Below are 24,318 nucleotides of genomic sequence, written 5' to 3' on the forward strand. Positions count from 1 at the left end.
ATGCAGGGCTCAGACCCTCGAGGACTGGACTTTGACACTACTGCACCACTGCAATGTGAATGCAAATTAATTGCAAGTTAATATATATATATATATATATATATATATATATATATATATATATATATATATATATATATATATATATATATATATATATAGAAATTTGATATGAAAGACACATACAATATTCTGTGTACAGTTGAACCTCCAAATTCAATTCCTGCGCACAACTCTGGGAAAATATGCCTTTTAAGTCACACAACAGTTTGGAGGTCAAAATGTGTTTCGCTATGTCTTTTTTGTGTGCTGCCAACATAAGAGTATGCAAAAGAGGAAAATGTGATGGCCGCATAAGAAGAAAATATCGTAGGAAAGTAGCGTATTGTACTGCATTACGTTGAACTTAGGAGAGCTCATTGGTGTGTAAGTAAGCAGTAGTCCTGTACACATGGAGCTTGGAAAGAAGATATATGGACATAAATCACTGTGTTGGCAACAGGCTTTCTGTGTGCGTGTGTGCATGTGTGGATAGTTTTCCAAAATTTCCACTGTGGTTTTCACCCTGCCATTTTTCCCTGAGTGGTGTTGGAGTTTGTGTGGGGACTAAATTTAACACAAACGTTCTCTCGCAAAAAGTAAAACAAGATTAACATGTGGTGACAAAGCTGCCATCATCACCTCACAATTAAATTCTTATTAGTTAAGTTAACATCATCGATACACTTTTTTTATTATTTTTTATTTTTTTATTTTTTAACAACGAGGGTATAATGAAAACCTGATGATGTGTTGAGATGTGTTACCGGTGGGCCATTGATTGAAGTGACGCCATGTCACTTCTCGGTAAATACATTTGAGCGTGTGCTTCCTCGTGTGCTTCTGTGGAAACTTTTCAGATATTTGGATTCACCAAACCGCAGTTGGTCCCGCTGAGCCAACCGGGCCTTGCAGTGAAAGAACCTTATTGTCTGCTGGCTGTCTGCAAACATTCAGAACGAGTGACTCAGTGAATTTGTTTTTCTAGAACTTTTGATGAATTAGTCGCTGAATTTGCACAGACCTTCCATCCTTGGTAAAATTACGCACGCACGCACGCACCCACGCACGCACGCACGCACTACAATTGTTTTTAAATGTTATGACTTCAGTGGTATTTAAAGACAACTTGCAAACTGTGACAAATTATGTTTACCAATCTGAAACACACGGACAATTTCACTTCACTTAAATGTTGGGTAAATAGGCGAGTTAGCGTGCTAATTGTGTAATTCTGCAATTATGGACGGTGTTATATAACACTAACTACAACGCTTAAAATTGTTCCACAGCTGGCAAGTCTGCATCTTATTTTTCTCATCCTTCCAGCCCCATCAAATTTTGCCACGTTGAAAAAAATCACTTCTATTAATTATGGGACACTTTAAATGTGCAGCCTTATCAACAGATGCCCCAGCATAGAAAAACTTTCACAACATCAACAGAATTGCACAGGGTCTCTTTCCTGTCCTGCTCAGCCACTTCCACTTGTTGCTTGGCAGAATATGAAGATTGATAATGCTGATAGACCAATGAACAAAATATCATCAACCAGGCAGACAAATGTGAAAAAGTGAAACAAACAAGTGACTGACAGAGAGCTGACAGCAAGTAGTTAGACATTCTCAGAGCAATATGGATCAACAGAATTGTTTACATACTGTATTTGTCACAAACACTTTCCCTGTTGTTAGGCAGAATTTGTGCATTACACAGAAGGGAAGCGACAAGGAGAGCAGTAACAGGAAAGCAGAGAGAGACCGCCTTTTGTCCGACATTAGCTGGGATAAGCACCTGAACAGCAAAAGTGGTATTGAAGGTGGATGATTGGATATTATTATTATTTTTTTTAAGAATCAGTTTTTGTCCCCACAAATATCACATGAAGTAATTTAGAAGCAGCCTTTCAGGCTTGGGGATGCATCGTAAAAATCTGTGCACATCATTTTAGATAATAAATTGAAAACACATGCTTCCTATACTACACACTGATGGGACAGTTATTTGCAGTAGCACAGGACACGACGTTACGTAACTATCAGCCCCCGTGTCTTGTATAAGCAAAACTTAACTGATTTATGGTCGCATAAAAACAAAACCGAAAATGTCTTGCACAGATGACCGGTACAGCCATGAATTTTTTCTGTCATTGGATGACGTGCAGTTATACTATCTGATGGATCTTGTTAGCATTGACATGTACTATTTTATTTTTTTTATGGTGAAGGTGACTTCCATTAATGCTATTTTACATTTAAGCGAACATTATGTATGTATATTTAATAACCAATTACATATACAGTTGTGCTTGAAAGTTTACGTACCCTTGAGTTCTATAAACTTAGGAGCACAACTGTAAATGTCCAAAAGCTAAACATCGCTTAATGACACACAATTGCTATGAATCGTCACCAGAATTCACACCCACATCTCTCCTCACCACCGTTCGTGCCTGTCCTGATCACAGTGGTGTTTCCGTTTTTTTCTACTTCTACTCCTACTCTATGCTTAAAGCAATAATTTGCAATAGTTTGACTTTTAGATAAAGGCTTCAAAATGATGGACTGTGCACCGGCTTGTAATACATCATATAATAATTGATGCCATTGCAGCCTAAAAATTCACACCTCTATGTTTTGGTCTGTTGGTGGACCCGCCAGGACACCTTTTATTTTGTGATACTACTGATATTAGTGTCTTGTATAGCATTACTGTTCAGACGTATGAGGACTGTACAAATTGGTTGCAGAATGATTGGACATCATTATTCTAACTATTGCATAGTGTGTAATGTAGTTGCCCTCCCTCTGACTATTCCGTAATGCTAAAGTAGCTTAGCAAACATTTCCCACAGAGCTGCTACGTGTTTGCCTTTTCATTAGGCCCGGAATGAATCAGTTGAAGCGAGAGCACAGTAACTCACTCTAATGAACAGCTGCCACCGTTGAATCATCTCTTATCACAGCACGCTCACCGTCCTTTCTGCTGTGATTTTTTTTGCCTCCCAACTTTGTAGGTCCCTTTTTTTTTCTTCATTTTTTTTCTTGGCAAGAAAACGGCTCGCATGAGATCTCTCAGCAGTCCAGCTCACGGAAATGTCAGTTTGGTTTATTTTCTGCATAAGATGGGGTGGGGGGGGGGGGGGGGGGTTCAGGGAGGTGGAATTTCACGAGACATTATGTTGGCACTATACAAAAATTCTTGCATGTAAAAACGACTATTGTTGACTACCTTAAATGTAATCCCCAAGCAAAAAGAGAAGATCAAGTCAGTAAGAAGTCTGTAATAAAACCATCCTCTTATTGGGTTACATCACCTGAATACACGCACACACACTGCACACGCATACACAAAAGGGTTTCTGAGATTATGGTCTCATCCTGTGATGTCACAGGATGAAGCTGCAAGGATGAATATTCTTTTGGAAACGGCTCCCAAACATTCCTGTTTCACTCAGTCACCCTTACTATTCTTCTGTAGACAGGTGTGTGTAATACAATCTGCTTTTCTAACACCAGACATGGATTTGCTTCTTCTGCTCTGTTGAGAGCCGACGCTGACCTCAGATGAAGGCTGGTCCAATGTGATGCTGTTGAGTTTTTGGGGTGGACTGTCCCCTTGAGTTTGGGCGAGGCTCTCTCTGTATGTTAGCGCGAGACAAATGTCCTTTTGTTTTCACCATTCAAGCGATAAAGGAAAGCTGTAAGTGGCAATTTGAGGATTTAAAGGTTTTCCTTGTAGGAGTGGTTGGTTTATATGATGTTTACAGCTCATGTTCAGTAATAAGATCCTCGCGTAACATCACGCTTATGCATAAAGCAATTTGTAACAATACATAGTATGGCACCGTGCCACAAGGTTGCGCCTCTTTGTTTTTGTTATGTCTATGCAGCACTTTTGTTTTGTTTTGCCAAGTTACCTGTAGACTTCCAGCCCATTTTTGCTATCCAGCAGCACCGTCCATGGCTGATCAGCCTCCGCTTGTTACAAACTACAACATGCTGAAGTCAGAACAACACAAGTGACAAGTGGGAATAATTTCAACAATTTGAAATGCCTTTATTAAACAGTACTCATTGAAAGATAATTCTTGTTGGAAGGAATTTGTTCTGAGAAGAATTTAGGAGAGATCGTCACAATTAATTTTTTTAAAACATGAACACAACAGTGACCTTGGCTATGGACATTATTAAAATTATCTACAGTGCTAGTGCATGGAAAGTATTATATGTGTCATATTACATTGATTGGTGTCCCTGTAACATGTCTTCGTAAATAATACGTTTTAAGTAGTATTTACGTTAGGGTTATTATTATTATTATTATTATTATTATTAAAAAGTAACCAACCCCACAAAAAAAAAAAAAAAAAATTCTGGCAATGCATCGTGAATGTGATATGCACATGTAGCATGTTCAACATTTTTTTTTCCAGAAATACAGAAGTTTTTATGTCATGTTCAATATGGACTATTTTTAAGAAACGTGTCTGCTACATGGCACGCACGCACTCCACAGACTTGGTCGCTACAAGCACACTGTGGACATGTTTAGCTAGCAGAATGGCCAAAAAGAGCCGTTTAAAATGGGTGAATGGTAACATGATTGCATTATGAATTGATATACAGAGACGACAAAAATTGCCACCCACAGATATGCATATCACTTATTTCTGCCCCTAGTCTTTATCCACTAATAATACAGTAGATAGTTAAAAAAAAAAAAACTAATTTTGTCTTCTAATCTATACAGTCTTTGTTTTTTCTTTTTAAAGACATCCAGAAACATCAGCTGATAAGAGGACACGTCACAACTGGCAGTTTGACAGCTTCTGAGGCGGCAGTGGACACTGAAACTCGTCAAGGTAAACAAAACCTTTTTCTCTTTAAAAAGAAAAACTGACTGTATAATACAGTATAAAATTGCATGTTTATCAGCGTTTTTAGAAGAATATTTTGGATTTGGTTAATTAATCCACGTCCTACTTTTCACTGGTCATCAATATAGACATCTCACTATATCCCCCGCAAATAGTGAGGGTCCACTCTATTCCTCTTGCAGCATAATGAGCATATTGAGCTGTTTATAAAAAAAAGGAAATTAATGACTGTCTACTTGAGTGAAAACACGACAACATGTCATCATTTAGTTTCTTTATTTCACATCTGTTATCTTGGAGACTTCAAGTGGATTTGACCGTGTGCATGTGTTGAACTGTCATGTTTCACATCGACTGTAGAGGACATTTTGAACCAGAAGCAAACTAAATATGAGGTTATTGCTTGGATGACGCACCGCCGCGTGGGGCTCTCCTCTCTGCTCATATAAGGAAGACTTGTCAGTAACTGAAGTGAGATCAGTTCAGGATATAGAGGGGCAGGCGGGGGGGCAATTCCCAAGAGACAAACCAGATTAGGTGAAGAAGTCAGGAGAAAACATTGCATGGGTGAAAAACAAAAAAAACAAAACAGGAGATGCCTTTATAATGAGCTCATAGGGAGCCTCCCTTACAGAGACGCAGCCTTTTCTGTCTTGAGAGGTTGACCCCGAAGACCAAAGAAGGACCAGTGCGACTATTAGCATGCTTACGTAAGACTTCAGCTTCTTGGCAAAGACCAAAAGTATTTTCAGGAAGAGCTTCTTTCTTTTACCCTGTTTGACTTCATCACCCTCTTTTTGAGACTTATTTGCTCAGGCGGTCGGCTCAGCGAGGATGTTGAAATAATCAGTGTCACTTCTACACATCATTTGTAGTACAAAACGATGACGCTGATCTATCTGCTGTCGCTCTCATGTCAAGGTTTGTAAATGTTTGCAAGCGCTGATCAAACATTTTACAACACTTTCCGCATAGCTGTGTGAGTAGGTGAATTGGTTAATCATCACACAAACAGGGGAGGGCTCATCATTCGGCTCATCATTCAAAGGTCCCATGTGTTGAGCCTCGCCTTATCCAATTATTTTTTACGTCACCGCGTTTTCCTACCAACCCGCAGTGACCCTTTAGTGGTATTTTGCAACATTTCACCGATAAGCGATAAAAGCAGGCTTCCCAGCAGAAGTATGTGGACTAAAGGCCTTTTTTGGTCATGTCACTCTAATCAGAAGCCAAATAAGTCAGCCAGACTTGAAGCTACATTGCTGCTGCTTGACTGACCTTTGGCAACATTCTATTGACACGCACACGACATGGAAGTACAGTCTGTTGATTGAAATGAAATTCTTTTAACAATGGATTCATCTGCAACTCCTGATGTGATGTGTTAATTAAATGTTGTTGTTTTTTTCACTGGAGTAGAATGTCTTTTGTACAGGCTTGGTGGATCTCAAACACTAGAGGGAGTGAATAGTCTTAATAACCGGCCCTTGAATGCAATGTTTCATTGTTTGGTCAGTAATTGCCACATGCTTCACACAGAGAGAGATTCCTTCTTCCTTCTTTCCTTCTTGGGCTTGCTGAGTTTCAGAAGCACATCCTGTCTAACACTTAACTGTAGACAAGAGTTTACAGTACAATCGCACTTCCTGGCTGGCAATTCACAAAATCATTTATACATAAGTTGCTGAATTAGTGCCTTTAAAAGTAATTGTAATAGTTTTCTACATTACTCGTAATTCAAATTAATTATTTTTTACCCATTATATAATTGATTAAATGAAAATAGCAATAGAATAGAAACATATATAAAACAGAAAACTTTTATATACTATAAAATGATGTGAAAAAAAACAAATCAACTGCCCCCTCCTCCCCCAATTCACCAATATTACATACAAGGGACTTAATAATAAATTAAACATCTTCACATTGTTTAAACATTTACCAGTACCTACTCAGAACCTAGGGGTTGTAAAAATAAGTCAAATAAAATGGAATTGAATGTGTGTGGTTTTTTTTCAAAATTAAATTAAAGGATTTGACATACACATTTTTATATATACCTCATCCACAAATGTCCAGGCCAATCTGTCAATTTCACAAATGAAAGTTTGCCCACCACTACATTCAAACTCTCCATCGCAACCCAGACTTATTATTTGCCTCAGTGTTTATCATAGTCTGACATCTTCTCTCTGTCACTGCATAACCATGGCAACTAAGTAAACACACTTTAACAATATCCCTGAGGGACCTTTCACCCCTAAATAGGCAAAGTGATTACTGCAGGTAGGTCCTCTCTTTCCACACCCCAAACCAGCCAAAACAGGATGTGGTGACACGTCTACCAAGACGCCAAATGATAAAAGATTTCACGGGGTGTACCTCTTCCCGAAACCATTGTCACTCTTCAAGAGCAAGGTCTGCAGTGGGAGAGGTTGAAATTCCAAACTTGATTGCTAATCTCCCTCAACGACGAAGTGCAAGGCCTCATCATGTCAGGCCTCCGATGAGTTGACATGTTGAGTGGCAGTGTGAACGCCAGACCGACACTCCAGGTGCAGGACAATAGGACCATGAAAAGACGTAACTCCGAGCAGACTATAACGCTGGGATATAGATACATGGGCGACAATGTAAGGTAGTAGTGCAACTATAGTACTAGAAGCTTCCAGTCCCAACATATACGGCAATTTCCTGCAATGTTTTAGTCCACAGCAGCTGAAACGAATTCCATGTTGACTTGAGGGCTTGTGGTTACCAAGCACCTCACTTTTAAGAATCATAACTACAGGGAGTCCTCGTGTCACGACGTACTCGACCTACGACCTTCCCACTTTAATCACCGATTTAAAGTTGTGTTGTTGTTACCTCCAGCAACGAGCAGGTCGGCTCGCTGTCATGTGCGTCACATTTCCGTGTTTACGTTTCCAAGCTCTACTTTGCCGTCCGTCAGCAATAATTGTCTGTGCAGCAGCAAGAAATATTTGTTCCGGCAACTTCTGGGTGCTGCAAATATGTTCAATTTTTTTACAAAGTATTTTGGCATACATTTTTATTTTTAGCGGCGAAAAACGACATACGCGGGAATTCGGCCTAGTCTTCAGCGTAAGAACGGAACTCATTCGGAACTCGAGAACCCCCTGTACTATAAAGTGAAAATCAATCAGTGGTCTGCATTTTCCTCAGCAAAACTATCAGATTGAGTGACTGATAAACGATCGAACTAAAACTAACACATCAAAACGTAGCCTTTCCCCTCAACTGGTCTGTGCTTGGTAGCGGTAATGAGGCTTTGAACACGGTTTCAAGTCTCCAGCTGCACACAAATGAGCACTCAGTGAATTGGGGGTTTGGCGCATTGCTCAAGGGCACCTTGTCATCGCCTAGGGAGCAAGCTGGCATCTCTCAGCAGTCCCCCTCTGCCTGTTTTTTGTGTGTGCCATAGTTAAGAGAGACGCCCAAGGACTTTATTTCAAATAGTCTCGCCCCATTTCTCACTCTCTTTGTAGTTCTCTTGGGCAAAAATGTGTGAAGATTGTGTTACTAACCTTTTTGTTCTCGTACAGTAAAGGAAGATGAGATTTAGAGTTGTGCAGGCAGTATCTATGTTTTTTTTCCCCCTACCCTTTGAACCATTTATGTTTATGAGTCACCTTCCTGGAGCAGTTGTTGTTTTGACAGAGAGTCACGCTCAAATTTGGAACGATTTAACTGCCGACTCTCCCTTCCTGTGATGGAATTCCTCTCGTCAAAAAGTCAATTTCCCCAAACACTTTCTATTTTTAGAGAGCGGTGGAAAACAGCTTTGCACGTTACGGCACCTCTGATAGATAGCAATCAAGTTTATCTTATGAAGCTAAATGCACGCGGAACATTTATACACTTGGATGTAGAATTGGGGGAAATAATGGTCGGGATCCAGTTAACTAACACATGCTAGAAGTTCAGTTCCCTGTTAATTGCAAATACCCACGTGCTGGTCGTCAACCTTCCCATTGTTTTTTTAAATTCCAAATAATACATTCCCATAGAAAATACCACTTTATAATCTAAACAAAAACAATCATATTAAACAACTACAACTCCTCAACTCCTCGCTGACGCGTAGGGGGGAGGAGCAAGATAAGCTAAGATTTGATCACACACGTCCTTGGAGCGTAATATTTATATCCCTGCACCTGGGTCAACTCCACCAAAATTGTGTTACACCCCCTGCACCACAATTTAGACCTGCTTTTAGCTGATCTACCAGTGCACATGTGTAATCATTTAGATGTACACTGAGCTGAAATTCACATGAAATAAGTCTTGTGAAATATGAAGATGTCTGTCTCACATGACATTAGTTTTAATTTTTTTTGCAAATGTTGCCCCAATTCCAATTTTTTTATTTTATTTGTAAATGCGACAAAATACCCTCACCTAACTCAAATGCCAAGTTCCCGATCTGTTGAAAAATGAATGCCCCTTTGTGGCCGTTGGCAGCATGGGAATGACATAAGAGCAATCTTATTGGATAATTTCTCAGGCGATCTCAACTTCTACATCATTATGAAAAATATGTTTCATAGACCTTATCTAAAAAATCTATGGAAATAATAAACACAAATAAATGTATTTTAAATAGTTTGGTCACACATTTAATGGATCTGTTTTTTGTTTTCCAAAAAGATGTTTGGTGGCCGCAGGTGCTTAACAGCAACATTCCAGAATTGAAGCCAAATATCCTGTCCTTTTGTTTTGCCATGACACACAAACAGACAAAAGCCTGCCTATTATTGTAGGTCAGCCTCAGAGGACCAAAATAAAAGATTTCAGAAATTCTATATCCTGAAAAAAATATATATGTTAGGTTTGTTATACAGTGTTAAGCATTAAGGCTTAATCATTGACTCTGGTTCCTTGCTTTGTTAAATATTTACATGACACTTATTTAAAGAGTGTCACGGTTAATGAATGAAGACATTCAAACGACCCTTGCACACACCATCATAAATTGTATATTTGCTTTGTCTTGGAGTTGTTATCACCGTATGTTTAGCAGAGGAGAGATCGTAATCTTCTTACGCCATAAGGCTTGCCACTTACTGGTCACAACTTTTTGCGGGGGCTTAGTTTCCACGGAAACCAGACATGAGTCACCCGTGTCAAGTTTAGCCAATTCAGCGCTTCAAGCGAAGTCTTGAATTCCCAGCTCTCTTTCTCTCAACATGCCGGGGAAATGAAAATGAATGTGTTTGGGTGGGGGCACATTGCCTAGTTGTGTTCTTACTTAAGCTGCCCTTTGCCTCATGCCCACGCTCTCACTTGTCTCATGATATTATTTTCAGAATTCACTTGCTTTCGCTCCATCGTTAGTCCTTCATTACAACTTGCTTATTTCTATAATAGTACATTTGTACAACATTAGTTGACTGAGCATCAAAGTGAGATCCTTTGTTTTTTGGTGTTTTATTTCCAACACAACAGGTATTTAGAAAACAAGAGCGTGACCTTTTTTAAGGTCAACTGTATGAGTCTGTCTTGTGGCATTTGCATGACAAGTTGTGAATGTTTCTGATGAAGTGCATCTGCAACAAAAATAAGCTTTGAATCATGCCTTCATCATCACAGTGGGAGTAGTGCATTTCAATGGTTTTGCAATCAGTAAAATAATCCGTAATGCCAACAGTGCATGCTTTACAGCAATACATTTGAATAATTCTCATGTTAATCTATGGCTGTTAAAAAGAACTGTTCGTGTTTTATTTTATTTTTTATTTTTGTTCTGTGTAATTGGATGGCAGGAAGTTGTCCTCCTAAGACTTCTATCATTTTGTGATCTGTTGTGTTGGCCATCAATGTCCATCCATTTTCTCTACTCCTCATCCTGTTCAGCGGCACAGGATGCGAGGGCCTATTCTTGTCTTGCAATAGGCAGACTACCGGTACACCCTGGACTTGTCTCCAGTCAGTCACAGGGAATATTTAGAGAAAGTCAACCTTATATAAGTGAACACCGTCAATGACAGCCATCAATGTATTCAAGTTTACTGTCATGCTTCTGCACTTTTGCACAAAGTAACTTTGTTTGGCTATGGAAATACTTATTTGTATTTCCTCTGGCAAAACACATTTTTAAATGTGTTCCATTTTGGAGGTTCCAGCATTTATTTCATTTCTGATACGGTCACAAAGTATGTTTACTCTCGGTTCTGTGTGTTAAGTTAGCGACCCTATGTTGGTAAACGATGAGCTCATTGTTTGGCTTTTGATTTCAAAACACTTCCTGTAAGTAGTCTGTTGGACTTATCAAACACAGCTGCTTAATTGTGTGAAATAAAACCGCCTCAATTAATTCTTTCAATAAGCGTTTAAAGTCGCTTCATTATTTAAATTTGTCCTGCGACCCTCCTGTCTGTTCGACCTATCATACACACACATCCATCCCCTCACTGCCCCGCCTCCCCCTTCTCACTGGGAGGAGGCCCAACGAGTCGGATGGTTTACTCTATGACCCACGCCCAGCAGATGTGCGAGCCCGAAGGAAAGACAATGTGTGTTTGATTGTGTGACAGTGAGAGTAGGGAGAGATGATTCATGGTGTGTGTCTAGGCTAAGCCCGTAACTGTTTTACAGAAAAAGGAAGCAGAGATGAAACAGCGGGACTTTACACAGTGAGACTATGGCCTGAAGAAAGTTTTGAACGGAGGAAACTCCTCACGTCTCGTTTAAACTGTTTATCTAAAGTGTTTACAGCCACTGATAACCTCTTACGAAGCTGCACTTAATGGTAGCATTAAAGTCTGTCAATTAAAAAAAATCAAAGAAGTAACTTACACTCAAAGTGATGCAACATGCATGCAACACTGACATGAAATGATCTTTAACCATCTATTAGATACGTATTAAATCATGTGAAATCTCTAACGTCAAATGCCCCAAAGGTTGTATAATTTTGAGCTCAAGAACCATATTAGTCAATCACCAGCCTCTGAGTTTGAAGCTTTGTACAACTTTAGAATCTCAGAAAATGTTGTTTAAATTCCCAATGGAACAACATGCAGTTTGACTTCAGAGGTTCAACTGCAGTCTACAACCTTTCAACACACTCAATGTACTAGACCAGTAGTTCTCAACCGTGGTCATCAAGTACCCCTATCCAATCTGTTTCAAACGATCAGCTAATCAGCAAGCTCTACATGAAGCCTGATAACGATCCTCAGCTGTGTTCACTGAGGGAGACATGGACAACAGGCTGGATAGGGGTACTCGAGGTACCGGGGCTGAGAACCAGTGTACTGGACAACACAATTCAGCCCTTCCATCATGGCTGCGTGCAACATACTGATAAAAATGGCACATTTCCGTAACACTATATTTTTGGGTTTTACCCACTTTAGGTCAGTCTGTAGACGTAAATAGGTGCCATTAAGCCCTGACTTCTGAGGTTACACAATGCCGTGTAATTGCAGTACATTTTTCTTGACATGTACAAAACAACTCCACCATAACCAAACCTGATATCAACCCCGTCATCATCCCTAAAAGAGGTTTCACCTCATTCAACCTTCAGACCAAGAAGACTACATGTAACCTTGTCTATGCTTTCTCTCACGATGACAGGCATGTTAGCATGCTGAGGATGTTATACAAGTAAGACAACATAGGGTCTAACCCTCCTGGTGATATCTAGCCTCTCCTCCTGTTTTGAGGAGCTATAAATCCTCTGGGTTTCCTGGCTCTCTATTGGGAGACCGAGGTATTATTCAACTCTGTCTTTATGAGGCCTGCTGAGGAATTACTAGCATGCAGACATTATTCCCATGGGTCGTTTTAGTTCACTCCTTATCTGCCTACCTGTCTCCTAAATGTTTTTAGCCCCTCCACCCCTGTTATCTGGACACGCGCAAACATGTTCTCTCTTCCAGAGAACAGGGGTGGAGGAACTAAACAGGTAAAGGCCTCCCAGCTTCTTTCAGTTAGTAAATGACTGTGCCTTTACAAAATTAGCGTAAATCAACACTACACGTCTTAGACAGTGACAATACTCAAATTTAGTCATCTCAAATAATTTTTTTTATTGGTTTGATAAACTATACTGGGAATCTATACAAGGAGGCTGTCTCATGACTATAATACTGTATAAGTAATTGCCACCTAGAGTATACCCACCCAGTATTAAGTGATGTATTTTAGTTCTGTTGTCATCCATTTTGGCTGATCATTAGTGATACCCTACAGAAAATGTGTGCTCCATTTTGGTTTGGGTTGCTGTCTTGTTCTTCTTTTGGACCATATTTTTTGTTTTTGTTTTTTGAGAGAGAGAGAGAGAGAGAGAGAGAGAGAGAGAGAGAGAGAGAGAGAGAGAGAGAGAGAGAGAGAGAGAGAGAGAGAGAGAGAGAGAGAGAGAGAGAGAGAGAGAGAGAGAGAGAGAGAGAGATCAGTATTGTTCATTTGGTAATCTTACCGATTCAACATGTCATCACCATTGCTCTCTTTTTTTTTGTGTGTGTGCATGTTTGTGTGTGTGTGTGTGTGTGTGTGTGTGTGTGCGTGCATATGTGCGTGCGTGTGAGTTTGCACTCATTGATTAACCTGAAACCTATTAAAAATCCCATACCCTTCACCTGAACCGAATACTTCAGAATCCCGATAGAGTCGTGAAGTTGTCAGGAGACCCGAGGAAGGATCAAAGAAAATAAAGAAAAGTGAAATACAGCACCGACCAGACACCACCTACTACTACTTTTGGACCATAATTTTTAAATCAAATTAATTAACAATCAAACAGTTGGAATTCAAAGGGTGAACAAAAAAAAGAGTAGATGTTCACTCATGGCGCATAAAGTTCTTTTGGGTTCAAGTTAGTTTGGGGATTAAAGGTACGAAATGCTAATAAAAATGGGTGGTTGAATTTAATTAATTGTGGTGTGTAGGCTGCAGCAAACAGACAAAGCCTATTGCTCTTAAATAGAATTACACATCACATTCCAAAAGAAGTAAGTGTATCAGTCAAATAGCAGGCAGGGCTAACAAGAATACAGATAAACATGGGTTGCTTGGACAAGGCATGGGAATATGGCCTTCTGCCCAATATGGGACACTTCTCAAATACTGCAGGTCAGAGTGTCGATTTTTCAGAAGCAGAAAGAATTTCCGAGACCCAATGCAGACTTGGGAGAATCCTGGCAGGAAGCCAAACAGGAAGCCTCTGTGGCTGTTTTCCTATGCTTCATGTGGATCAGAGGATGCTAAGGCTCTATACTGTATTGAGAGATGTTTGACAAGGTGAGGACCCCTGTATCACCCTCCTAAGTGTTTTTGTGATTTGGCGATGGTTGATTGCAAATGTTTACTTTCTTTATACAACCCCCAAGCCCCAAATCATACATATTACACAGGCATGACGGTAAATCTTAGGATGGGTGTATTTCAGTTTATTCTTTCATTTTTTTAAGGTTACATCCTCACTTGAAGACTTGACGTCTTTGTTCTCTGACACAACTTTGCCGTCCACCAAAGTTTGAGTGACCGTCACTACTTTGGTTTCTACCGTCTTCTTAGTGAGGGCATCGTCAAGCCTGTAAAAATGCACAAGAATAAATGATACTCTTTGCTTATACACTGTGATGATGTTTTGAAGATTCTTGCCATACTCGCTCCAACTTACTTGAAGTATTTTCCTCCATCAAGCAGTCGCCTGTACTCCATAATCTCAGCCTCCAATTTGACCTTGATGTTGAGGAGGAGTTCGTAATCTCTTCTGTTTTGCTGAATCTCAGTATGAATCAGAGTAAGCTCTTCCTTAAACCTCAATATGATCGTATTGTATTTTTTAATTTCCATGCTGTTACGCATTTCGATGTCCTGGATTGTCGCCTTCAGGTTTTCTAGCTGGGTGACAAGAGTTTGAGTATTTTTGTTGATCAATTATTTTGTATTATGTATATTATTTTTATCATCAGAAGTCAAGACCAAAGTTACCAGGCTCAGGGCTGACTGCAGTTCAATCTCCAATGTCTGATACTTTCTCGTGGTTTTATTTAGTTCTGTTGTGGCTTCTTTCAGGGCTGTGGTCTGCTCAGTTACTTTGACCTGCACCTCTGTGATCTGCACACAATATTGAATATACACAGTTCCTACCAATCATACTCAACCAAGTGTCTCAAATTAATAATTTGGAGTACCTTGGACTCGTGCCATACTTTGACCTCCTCCGCATTCTTCAGTATGATCTTCTCGTACGTAGCCCTCATCTCGTCCATGACCCTTGCCATGTCCTGGCCTTTGGGGGCATCAACGTCCACATGGACTCCGACCTGAGTGATCTTGGCACGTAATTCAGCAACCTCCTGTCAAAGGGGAAATAAACAGGGAGTGATTTCCTGAGCAAAACCTATCCTGTGCAATAAGTCAAACAAATGCATATACAGTCATGGTACACTTTACAATAGATGATGCTTAGGTTTGGGTGAACTGTAGTGCGTTAGTGTTGGCGCTCCCTCACAATGTCTCGGTTCTTCTTAAGTTTGATTAATTCTTCTTTCAGTGATTCAATTTCACTTTCCAAGTGCATTCGGATCATATTAGTGTCATCCAGAATCTTTCTAAGTCTTCCAACATCAGCCTCCACTGTCTGACGCATGGATAGCTCGTATTCCATCCTAGAGCGAGAGAGAAAAACAGAGATGAATGTTTTTAGCTTCATAACTAGGAAGCCAAAGACTACAAAGCTCAAACCCTCACTTGATCCTAAAATCCTCTGAGGCCAGGCCGGCGTTGTCAAGGGCGATAGCAATTTGCATGTTGCCCTTAATCTTGTCGAGAATCTGAAACGACAAGCGGATTCTTTCATTCATATCAATGTGATGAAAGGTCAGGATTTCGTACATAACCTGATTATGATTTTCACTTTAATGAAGCAGTTGAGAAAACGACCTTGGATAATTTACTTCACCTCCACATAAAGATAAATATCTGGAAATCATAGATAACAAGAGGAAAGAGATATACAGACATCATTTTGTGGTATTTATGACTTAAGATGTAAAGTGCAAAGTCTACTATTACCACGTATCCTATTCTGTATAATTTATGTAAATGACATCAGCCTTTCATGGGCGATTGTAAATGGTGCATTGGGAATTGGTCCACCACAAGCTGCATAACAGCAATGTTAAGTTAGCTCACCTTTGCTCTCAGATCTGCAATGATGGCATTATATTTGCTGTAATCCTTCCCCTCAAGCGGGCCTTTTTTCTCGACAGCCTCTCTGATTTTAAACTCCAGCTTGCTGTTGGCCTTCTCCAGACTCCTCACAGTCTCCATGTAGCTGGCCAGGCGGTCGTTCAGCTGCTGCAGGGCAAACTTCTCATTCTCGATGGCCAGGGTTCCAGGAATGAACCCTGCAGACTCGTAGTCATACCCGCTGCTGTACCTGTTTCCAACTCGTGAGCCAAAGGTGGAGGTAGAAATCTGGATTCCACGGCCACCTGCCCCGGCGTACACGGTGGGAGCATACGACGTAAGAATAGCTTTCCGTTGAGCATTGCGTTTTACAACCAGGGGCTCCATGGCCAATTGTTGACTGAGCAGAAGCGTCTGGGAAATGTTTGGCCGCTTAGAGTAATGGAGAAGAAGCAGGAGAGTGTTCGAGTCTTATATATAATTGTGGAAGGCAATATTCCCTCCTGCCACTCCTCTCCTATCTATATTGCATTTTCACCTTTAACCATTTTGTGCAGACTTTGCCTGAGCAACACCCACAATGATGCAGACTGGCCAATACATGAAGGTGTTCCGACATTTTCGCATTGATTGTGTTTATGATATCTATAATTACAATAGCAGTTAAATGGATGCTGGAAAGATGGTAATTATATGGTTCAAAACCCTATCTACAGCAGCACAATCTAATTTAATGAGAGCCGATATGTGCTGTTGAATGATAACATAAAATAATCTTATCAACAAAGATACTTGTAATAACTTTCAGTTTCTTTTTGATTATCATATTTATTGTAGCCCTGATTTTAAATTTGTGTCCAGAGTGTACACCGCCTCCCTCCCTAAGTCAGCTGGACCATAATAATTAATAGCAAACAAATATGATTTTAGATTTTATTTATTGGATTTTGTTTTTGTGTGTTTTTCAGAAAACATTTGGATACAAATATGGCCTGCTAGGAATATTATTGCTGTTGTTTATACTGAATATTTTGTGCCCTTTATGAAAAGCTCAAATATGGTTTCCATATTATCAGCCATTTAGATCAGATACATCTTTATAATTAATTTGTTTATTATCTTAATGATATTCTATTTTTAACAGCAGCTGTCAAAAGATTGGCAGGATAAATTAGGTTTGAAGTGGACATACCAGTAGACCGACTCATATCCGTTTTGTTCATTTGTTTTTCCAAATTACCCTAATTAGTTAACAGCTATATAATCTTGTGGTTCACTCAACTAACTTTGAATATTCATTTTAAAATTGATGTGTTGTCATTGGTGTATGTTATTGTTTAATTGTCCTGTGATTAACTGGCTCCTAATTCAGGATGTCGTTTGACTATCACCCAATGTCAGTTGACATATGCTTAGAGTTTCCCACAACCCTGAATAAGGTAAATGAAACTTGATGTATATTTGTTTAATACTAGTTCTGTTAAAGTCCCAATATAAAAATTAAACAAAGTCACACAAATCCCTGGAATGAACTTTATTGATATGTCTGAGCCTCACAGCACGACAGACAGACAGACAGACAGACAGACAGGTTCAACTGGACAGAAAGAAAAAAACAAGGATGTCAGAAAAGTGATGAATTGTAATAAAATGGCCCTTATATTACTTTGTTTCAAAACATCCCTCAGCTCGCCTCAATATGTGAGCAGACATCTGCAGGCCAGCATACAAACACATAAATAGCAGAACGTCTATGATGAAATAAATAACAGATGATGTTGTTTTCTTCTGGTCCAGTTTTCGATTCAGTCAGCCTGAGCGGGGGTTAAACTAAAGAAGTCAAGCTAATCACTGCAGTGGTTTTAGTCGAAGGGTTAGTTACTGTTTAACTAAGACGCCACGAGCCAATTGGAGCAAAAGATCAGCTTTGGCCAAATTGAGTTTCTTGTTATTGTTGTTGCTGCAAATATTTGATGGCTGCTTCTTTTGTTCAGAGGTTCTTGGTCTCTGTGCTGGAGGACACAACTTTGCCATCCACCAGGGTCTGTGTCACTGTCATGACCTTGGTCTTCACTGATTTCTGATCTTCCAGAGCATCCTGGAGCCTGAAGAGAGAAAAAACAGGAACATATCAAAAATCAAGCTTAATTGCAAAGTTCTCAAGCACAGCTTTTTCTTGACTGAGCAATCTACACACTTGAAGTCTTCGCCATCCAGCAGCCGTCTGTAAGTTGCAATCTCGGCTTCTAGCTTCATCTTCATGTTGAGCAGGGTTTCATAGTCCTGGGTCTGCAACTGGATGCTGTTGCGAAGCTGTGTGAGTTCGGCCTCCAGGCCCAGGATGATGTTGTTGAGGGACTCGATCTCCATGTTGTAGCGTATCTCTGTGTCCCTCAGCGCGCCGTCCAGGGATAATTTCTGCAAAAGTGGAAGGAACACGAAGCGAAGGGGTTAACACGTGCAAACAGTAAAGCCAGCTGGCTGATGACAGCACCATAGCGACGGGTCAGCCGTGTGTAAAGCTTATGCCAACAAAGTCATGTGTGGGGGCTGAGTTTGGCATTTCGGGGAGCTGAGATAAGCGTTGTGTTCAGGTCAGTGAAGTGTGTCGGGTAAGTGCTTCTCACCAAGCTCCTCTGGGACTCCAGCTCGATCTCCAAGGTTTGAAGCTGTCTGCGTAGGTCATTCAACTCTAATTGGGAACTCTTCAGGGCCTCTGTGTTCACATTGACCAGGCTCTGCACTTCTGTCATCTGAAATCAAAATTTGCCTCTAAGCTACCTCAATCAAAGACAATGGGCTTAGCCAATTGTCATTTATTTCCAGGTAATTTACCTGAGATTCATGCCATACTTTGAGTTCATCTTGGTTCTTCTGTGCCATCTTCTCATACTTAGCCCTTATTTCTGCCATGATCTGAGCGAGGTCCTGTCCTTTAGGAGCGTCAATGTCTACGTGGACTCCTGACTGGGCGATCTGGCTACGAAGCAACTGTACTTCCTGGAGAAAGAAGCAGCAATACAGTTCTTGTTAAAACTCAATCAGAACATGTTGGCTTTCAAACATAATGTCATACCTTGTTGAGGTAGATATGAAATGGAAGCATATATAGTAACTGTCTCCAACATTGATGAAATAAAACAAACATATGATTGTTTCAGGTTTCTTTAAGAAAACATTGCCCCAGAAGTTTAATGAAGTATTGTTTTCCAGAGCGGCCAGGAATCTCTCAGGAAGTGTCAGATGATACTGTTTTGTGTAAGGCTATGTCCACAAGAGTATTTCTAAGGCAATATCCCTTTTTGAGTTGGCTTGCAAAGATCTCTGTCTATGCCAAAAATATCTTTGGCCTTATTAAAACACATATCAAGGTTATCAAGTTAACAGGCGGTGTGGAAATGCCTCCTACTCTAAGGTCATTTGTTTGTATGGGCAGGTCTGAGAAAAATGTTTGCAGTTTCACTCACATTGTCGTGGTTCTTCTTAAGGTGGATGAGCTCCTCCTTCAGGGTTTCAATCTCGCTCTCAAGGTTCATGCGGCTCATGTTGGTGTCATCAATCACCTTCCTCAGACCAACAATATCGGCCTCCACAGATTGGCGGATAGTCAGTTCGGACTCGAACCTAATCAAAACATAATGGTTGGTTAGGTGTGAAAGACTGATAAAATGGGTCAAATTCAAACACCAGGCCTTAAAACTCTTTCACCTGACATTAATTACGGAAAATGTATCATTAAGCACATTTATATTTGATGTAAATGCAATGATGGTGTAAAAGTGATAACTTATCATTAAGTACCAATTATGATCGTAACAGGGATGTATTGTATTCAAAGTTGGAGCCGTTCAGCGGCCAAACAAGGCGTGCCTGCAGCTGTTTGGCTTCAGGTTGCCCGTTACAGCAAACAATCGCACGACTTACTTCACTCTGAAGTCATCAGCTGCCAGGCGAGCGTTGTCAATGCTGAGGATCAGGCGGGCATTGTCCATGGTGGCATCAAACACCTGCAACAGGTTTACAAAAGAGGAACGCCATTTAAATTGAAATCTGATGACAGGGAGTGGAACAAAAAGCTGTTATTGACATTCACGCTAAAAAGGCTTTCAAAGACTAAAGAAATGGAGACTGCCTTTAAGCATTATGTATTTTGGCTCATGCTTATTGTATTAGCTGATGTCATAATAAAAATAACTAGCAATTTAGCTCTTCTTAAACATTTATCTAATGGCTAACTGCTCTTGAACAACATATTGCCTATACATTTATGAATTTAATAAATATAGTAGTTGCTTTACTACCCTCACACTAAGCTAAGTTAATAGCCTTAGCCTTTATGCTAATCTAAGTCAAGATGGATGATGGTAGGTATGGTGTCCTAGGAAAATTCTAGCTACCGTATTTGTAAAATGAAATGTAATATTTCCCAAAACAATACTGTACCACATTATTAGGATTTTGTACGAAAAGTAATATAGAAAACCGATGTAGGCTACTTTTTTTAAATTTTTTTTTATATGGCATTGAAGAGGTTTAGCATAGTATAGGTCTATGCTCATGCCCAAATATCATCATTGTCGGGTTTGAGCAAAAACTAAACACTTTCCTACTAATATTATGTTTGTGTGTGGGTGGGGGGTGGGGGAGTTAAACAATTGTTTCATTTAGTCCCAAAGAAAAAGTGAGTGGCACATTAGCTACTGACTTGATATGTAGCCTGCATTTGAACAGGCACATGCTTGGCACTGTTTACTTTTGGAAAGAGTACAGTCGGTAAATGAGGCAAACATCTAGGTGAAAAAGTCCAAGAGCCAATGAGAAACTGCCACAGAGTCAACTGCAGTCGGGCCTGCTGACAAACAGGATAGTTCAGCCAACAGGATGGGGGCACGTGATTTGCATAAGGAAGGTGGGAATAGAGGTCAGGGTGGCGTGTGTTTGTGTGTTAAAGCTCTTGTGTGTGTGTGTTTGCAATCAGCCGTTGACTTTCGTGGTCTGTGGTTGTTGCTGACTTTAGTCTGTTTTCTCAGATGGGGGTGGAAGAAACCATTTGAATATTTTTTGCATTCCACCAACAGAAAGTGGAGATGATTTTGAATATATTCGGAAGAATTGAATCCTCTGAACAATTGAATCACCTCATCGTCATCTAATTAGAATTCTTATGCCTCCTCTTGTGTAATATTTTGAGGATGTCAAGACCTTAGGAAAAGATGGCCTTTGAATGTAATGAATGTAATATTTTTACAACCCTGACACCATGATATTTGTGTTGCTGCCTGTACGGTATATACTGTAATAAATTCTCATTGTTTTCCATTCTAATTCCATTTTCCACAGCATCGTTTTTACTGGCTGAAATAGAACTGAAATATTGGACAACTGAGGTTTTGAAGGACGAATACAGTTACTTTTGCTGTATTCATGATTGTGCCTGTCCTGAAAACCATTTGAAAATTGGGCGCTAATGACAAAAATGTGACTTGATATACAGTATACCACAATGCAATGAATGAAAATAAGTAGTTTAAATTGATGTGGCGGATCCTTTTGGTCCCTGAGACTTTTTATGTTGTTTATCTTTGTTTTTGACCCATCGTGATCTTTCTCCTTACTGTTTCCGGTCCAGCCCCCAGTTCCCGGCCCATAGAGGGGCGGGGGTGGGTGGGGGTGATCTGTGCCATGGACCCACAGGAGGCCAGTCTACTCTGTCTGCTAGGTATTCACTGCTGATGATTAACACCGACTGGTTTCTAGCTAAAACACACTCACTATTCTTCTCAGGTAGTCTGACTCTGGATTTCAATCATTCATTTCACCTATGACCCTGCCGCCCCATCCAACCTGTCACATGCTTTTAGCTTAAACGACATAAAGACATTTGCCCAAATCCATCCTCACCTTCCTCCTCAGGTCATCCAGGATGGCCTGGTACTTGCTGTAGTCTCTGAAGTCGGGTCCGCTCTTGGCCATGGCCTCCTTGATCTTAATCTCCAGCTTCTGGTTGGCCTGCTCCAGGTTCCTGACCGTCTCCAGGTAGTTGGCCAAGCGGTCGTTGAGGTTCTGCATGGCAAACTTCTCATTGCCGGTGATGTTGGTCCCGCTGCCGCTCACCTGGACGCTGCTGGAGAAACCCCCTCCGACTTGGCCCATTCCCGATCCCAGCCCGCTGCGCACACTGGATGAGATGCTGACACGGCTCCCCCCGGCGCCACCGTGAATGGTGGGGGCCCTGTACACAGAGCCTTTGCCACCGGACGCGGTGCGCACAGAGTATGTCGTTTGCTTGGAGGTTTGTTGCATCATTGCTGGAGAGACTCAGAGAGTGAGGCACAGGCTGGGATGGTTGAAATGGGAACTCTCAGACACAAGGCAGAAAGAGGGGAAGCCGCTAAACTATATAAACCTTTTGGGCCCTCAGGTCCGCCCCTCAGACCACTCCCCTTCACTCTCAGTTACCTCCTCCTTTTCCACTGACCTAAACCGCAGCGGCGCTTCTAGCATCCCTTTGTCCCTTACAGTTTGTCCTAAGTTGGTAAATCCATCACACTCCATTTCACTTTGAACAGTTTATATCTTTATGTTTATGTGTCAACATGAATCAACTGAATGGAGAGCTCTTCACCACAGATTCATTCTTTACTTGTCAGTGCTGAAATATAAATTAGCAACATCGGCCCATGTCTTTTAGACATGACGTAGAGATGGCATTTAAAACGACAGTGATATAGTACAAGCAACAAGCAAGTCAATTGCAAACATCAACAAGTCACGTGACTAATAATGGATGGATATATATATTAGAAAAAAACATCCTTCCATTTAACAATGTGACCCAAATACACCTTTGTGTTGTTGTTGATTGTCTTCAAGACATGCGGTGACACATAACATTCTTCACTCTTCTGGGATTAAGAAACACCCCTTTATTACTCAAGTTATTATCATCCCCTTTAGTCAGCTGTGTGACATACTGTAAATTGATGCCACACCCACCAAAAGGGAGGCTTGTCATACAATTACGATAATGTCTGGAAGTTAAGGCGTGCGTTACATCGAACTCCTGATCCTCATCATTTGTTAACACGATCAAGATTCTCATAAAACTGTTTGGTAGATTTTGATTGGTTCCAAGTTGGAGAAATGCGAGACATTATAGTAAATACATATATTTTCATAAAAGTCAATAAAATGATATTGGAAATGAGGCAAAATATGTTTGTTTTTTTAAATATTTTTTAATTGCAGCATTGATCATTTGATTAAATGTTCATTTAATGTAAAGGCATCTAAAGCTTGATGTTAAGTAATCGAAAATCACTTGGTTTTGGCTTGAAGTGGTCGAGCCGCCTCGAGCGCCTTGTGAAATGATTCCGTCACCTTATACGATTTAGATGATTTTCTATTTCTGAATATACAACTTCAGTAAGTGAGTGGGAACCAGGGAAGGGGATTTTCAACAATTTTTTGGGCCTGCACTATCAAAGTGGAAGGTGGAAATTATTCCGCCATACACAAAGAGGTCTTTGATTATTTTCAAGCACTGAAAGCTCCCACTATGCAGAACCAGCTGCTGTTTTTGGCCAAGAACAAGGACAGGTTTCCAGGTTGGCCAAGTTGTGCAAGTCTTAGCGGCAAGCACATCTACCAGGAGCATTTTTTTCGCTGGCTGGAAATGCCATTTTGCGACGGCCCATGTTGAGTTCTTTTGTGCCACGAGTATGCTCAGATGAGCTGTCCATTTTTGATCAACATGAATTATTGCTAAGCATTCTCTCCTCTTGAGATTATTATTTTGTTCAGTATTTTATGTCAAACTATATCAATGTCATCGTCAATGACAACGTTGCCTCGGCTTTCATCACATTATTGTTATCCTAATATTTGAAGTGGTGTTAACACCTATAGTTTAAACCGAGGGGACGCTCGCCTTGGCCACCAGCTGCTAGACAGCCGACTTGACAGCAAATAGCGTGTGTTTTGTCCAGTTAAAGATTTTTTGCAAACAAACTCTGATACAGTGTGAACACTACTCGAACCAAATAAGTGGACTGGTGTTAAAATGACAGCAAAAATCCATCCAATTCTCTTAAACGCTTGAGCCCATCCCAGCTGATATTGAGTACACCCGAGATCAGTTGCCAGGCTTTTAGATGGCACATACAGTATAAACAATCTTTCACACTCACATTAATGTTGCTGTCCACAGCAATAATGCATTGGGAAAT

The 24,318-nt window shown here is 40.4% G+C and overlaps 2 protein-coding genes across 2 annotated transcripts; both read right to left on the minus strand.

The window, feature by feature from the left end:
• Positions 1-14,348: 14,348 nt before the first annotated feature.
• On the minus strand, positions 14,349-16,492 carry LOC147178614 (keratin, type I cytoskeletal 18-like). The gene is made up of 7 exons (XM_086066917.1): positions 16,094-16,492; positions 15,650-15,732; positions 15,411-15,567; positions 15,091-15,255; positions 14,888-15,013; positions 14,574-14,797; positions 14,349-14,484 (listed from the first exon to the last, which is right to left on the minus strand). The coding sequence occupies exons 1-7, from the start codon at positions 16,475-16,477 to the stop codon at positions 14,349-14,351; spliced, it is 1,275 nt and encodes a 424-aa protein (XP_085923043.1). The 5' UTR covers positions 16,478-16,492.
• A 1,117-nt stretch (positions 16,493-17,609) lies between these two features.
• Positions 17,610-22,473, minus strand: krt18a.1 (keratin 18a, tandem duplicate 1). Its single transcript, XM_086068315.1, has 7 exons — positions 21,992-22,473; positions 20,015-20,097; positions 19,558-19,714; positions 18,926-19,090; positions 18,718-18,843; positions 18,288-18,508; positions 17,610-18,195 (listed from the first exon to the last, which is right to left on the minus strand). Exons 1-7 carry the CDS (start codon positions 22,394-22,396, stop codon positions 18,081-18,083), a joined length of 1,272 nt encoding a protein of 423 aa, XP_085924441.1. The 5' UTR covers positions 22,397-22,473; the 3' UTR covers positions 17,610-18,080.
• Between the last annotated feature and the right edge of the window lie 1,845 nt (positions 22,474-24,318).

This window comes from Leptonotus elevatus, chromosome 2, assembly GCF_054856555.1.
Source record: "Leptonotus elevatus isolate MCC_2025b chromosome 2, RoL_Lele_1.0, whole genome shotgun sequence".
Classification (NCBI taxonomy): Eukaryota; Metazoa; Chordata; class Actinopteri; order Syngnathiformes; family Syngnathidae; genus Leptonotus; species Leptonotus elevatus.

Bases quoted from the DNA above. Each gene is read 5' to 3' on its own strand.
- krt18a.1 (XM_086068315.1), bottom strand. From the start codon at position 22,396: ATGATGCAACAAACCTCCAAGCAAACGACATACTCTGTGCGCACCGCG. The intron at 19,091-19,557 runs GTGAGTGAAACT...TTCTTTCTCCAG, and splicing joins TTAAGAAGAACCACGACAAT to GAAGTACAGTTGCTTCGTAG. The intron at 18,509-18,717 runs GTGAGAAGCACT...CCACTTTTGCAG, and splicing joins TGGAGTCCCAGAGGAGCTTG to AAATTATCCCTGGACGGCGC.
- LOC147178614 (XM_086066917.1), bottom strand. From the start codon at position 16,477: ATGGAGCCCCTGGTTGTAAAACGCAATGCTCAACGGAAAGCTATTCTT. The intron at 15,568-15,649 runs GTGAGGGTTTGA...CTCTCGCTCTAG, and splicing joins TCAGAGGATTTTAGGATCAA to GATGGAATACGAGCTATCCA. The intron at 15,256-15,410 runs GTGAGGGAGCGC...CCCCTTTGACAG, and splicing joins TTAAGAAGAACCGAGACATT to GAGGTTGCTGAATTACGTGC.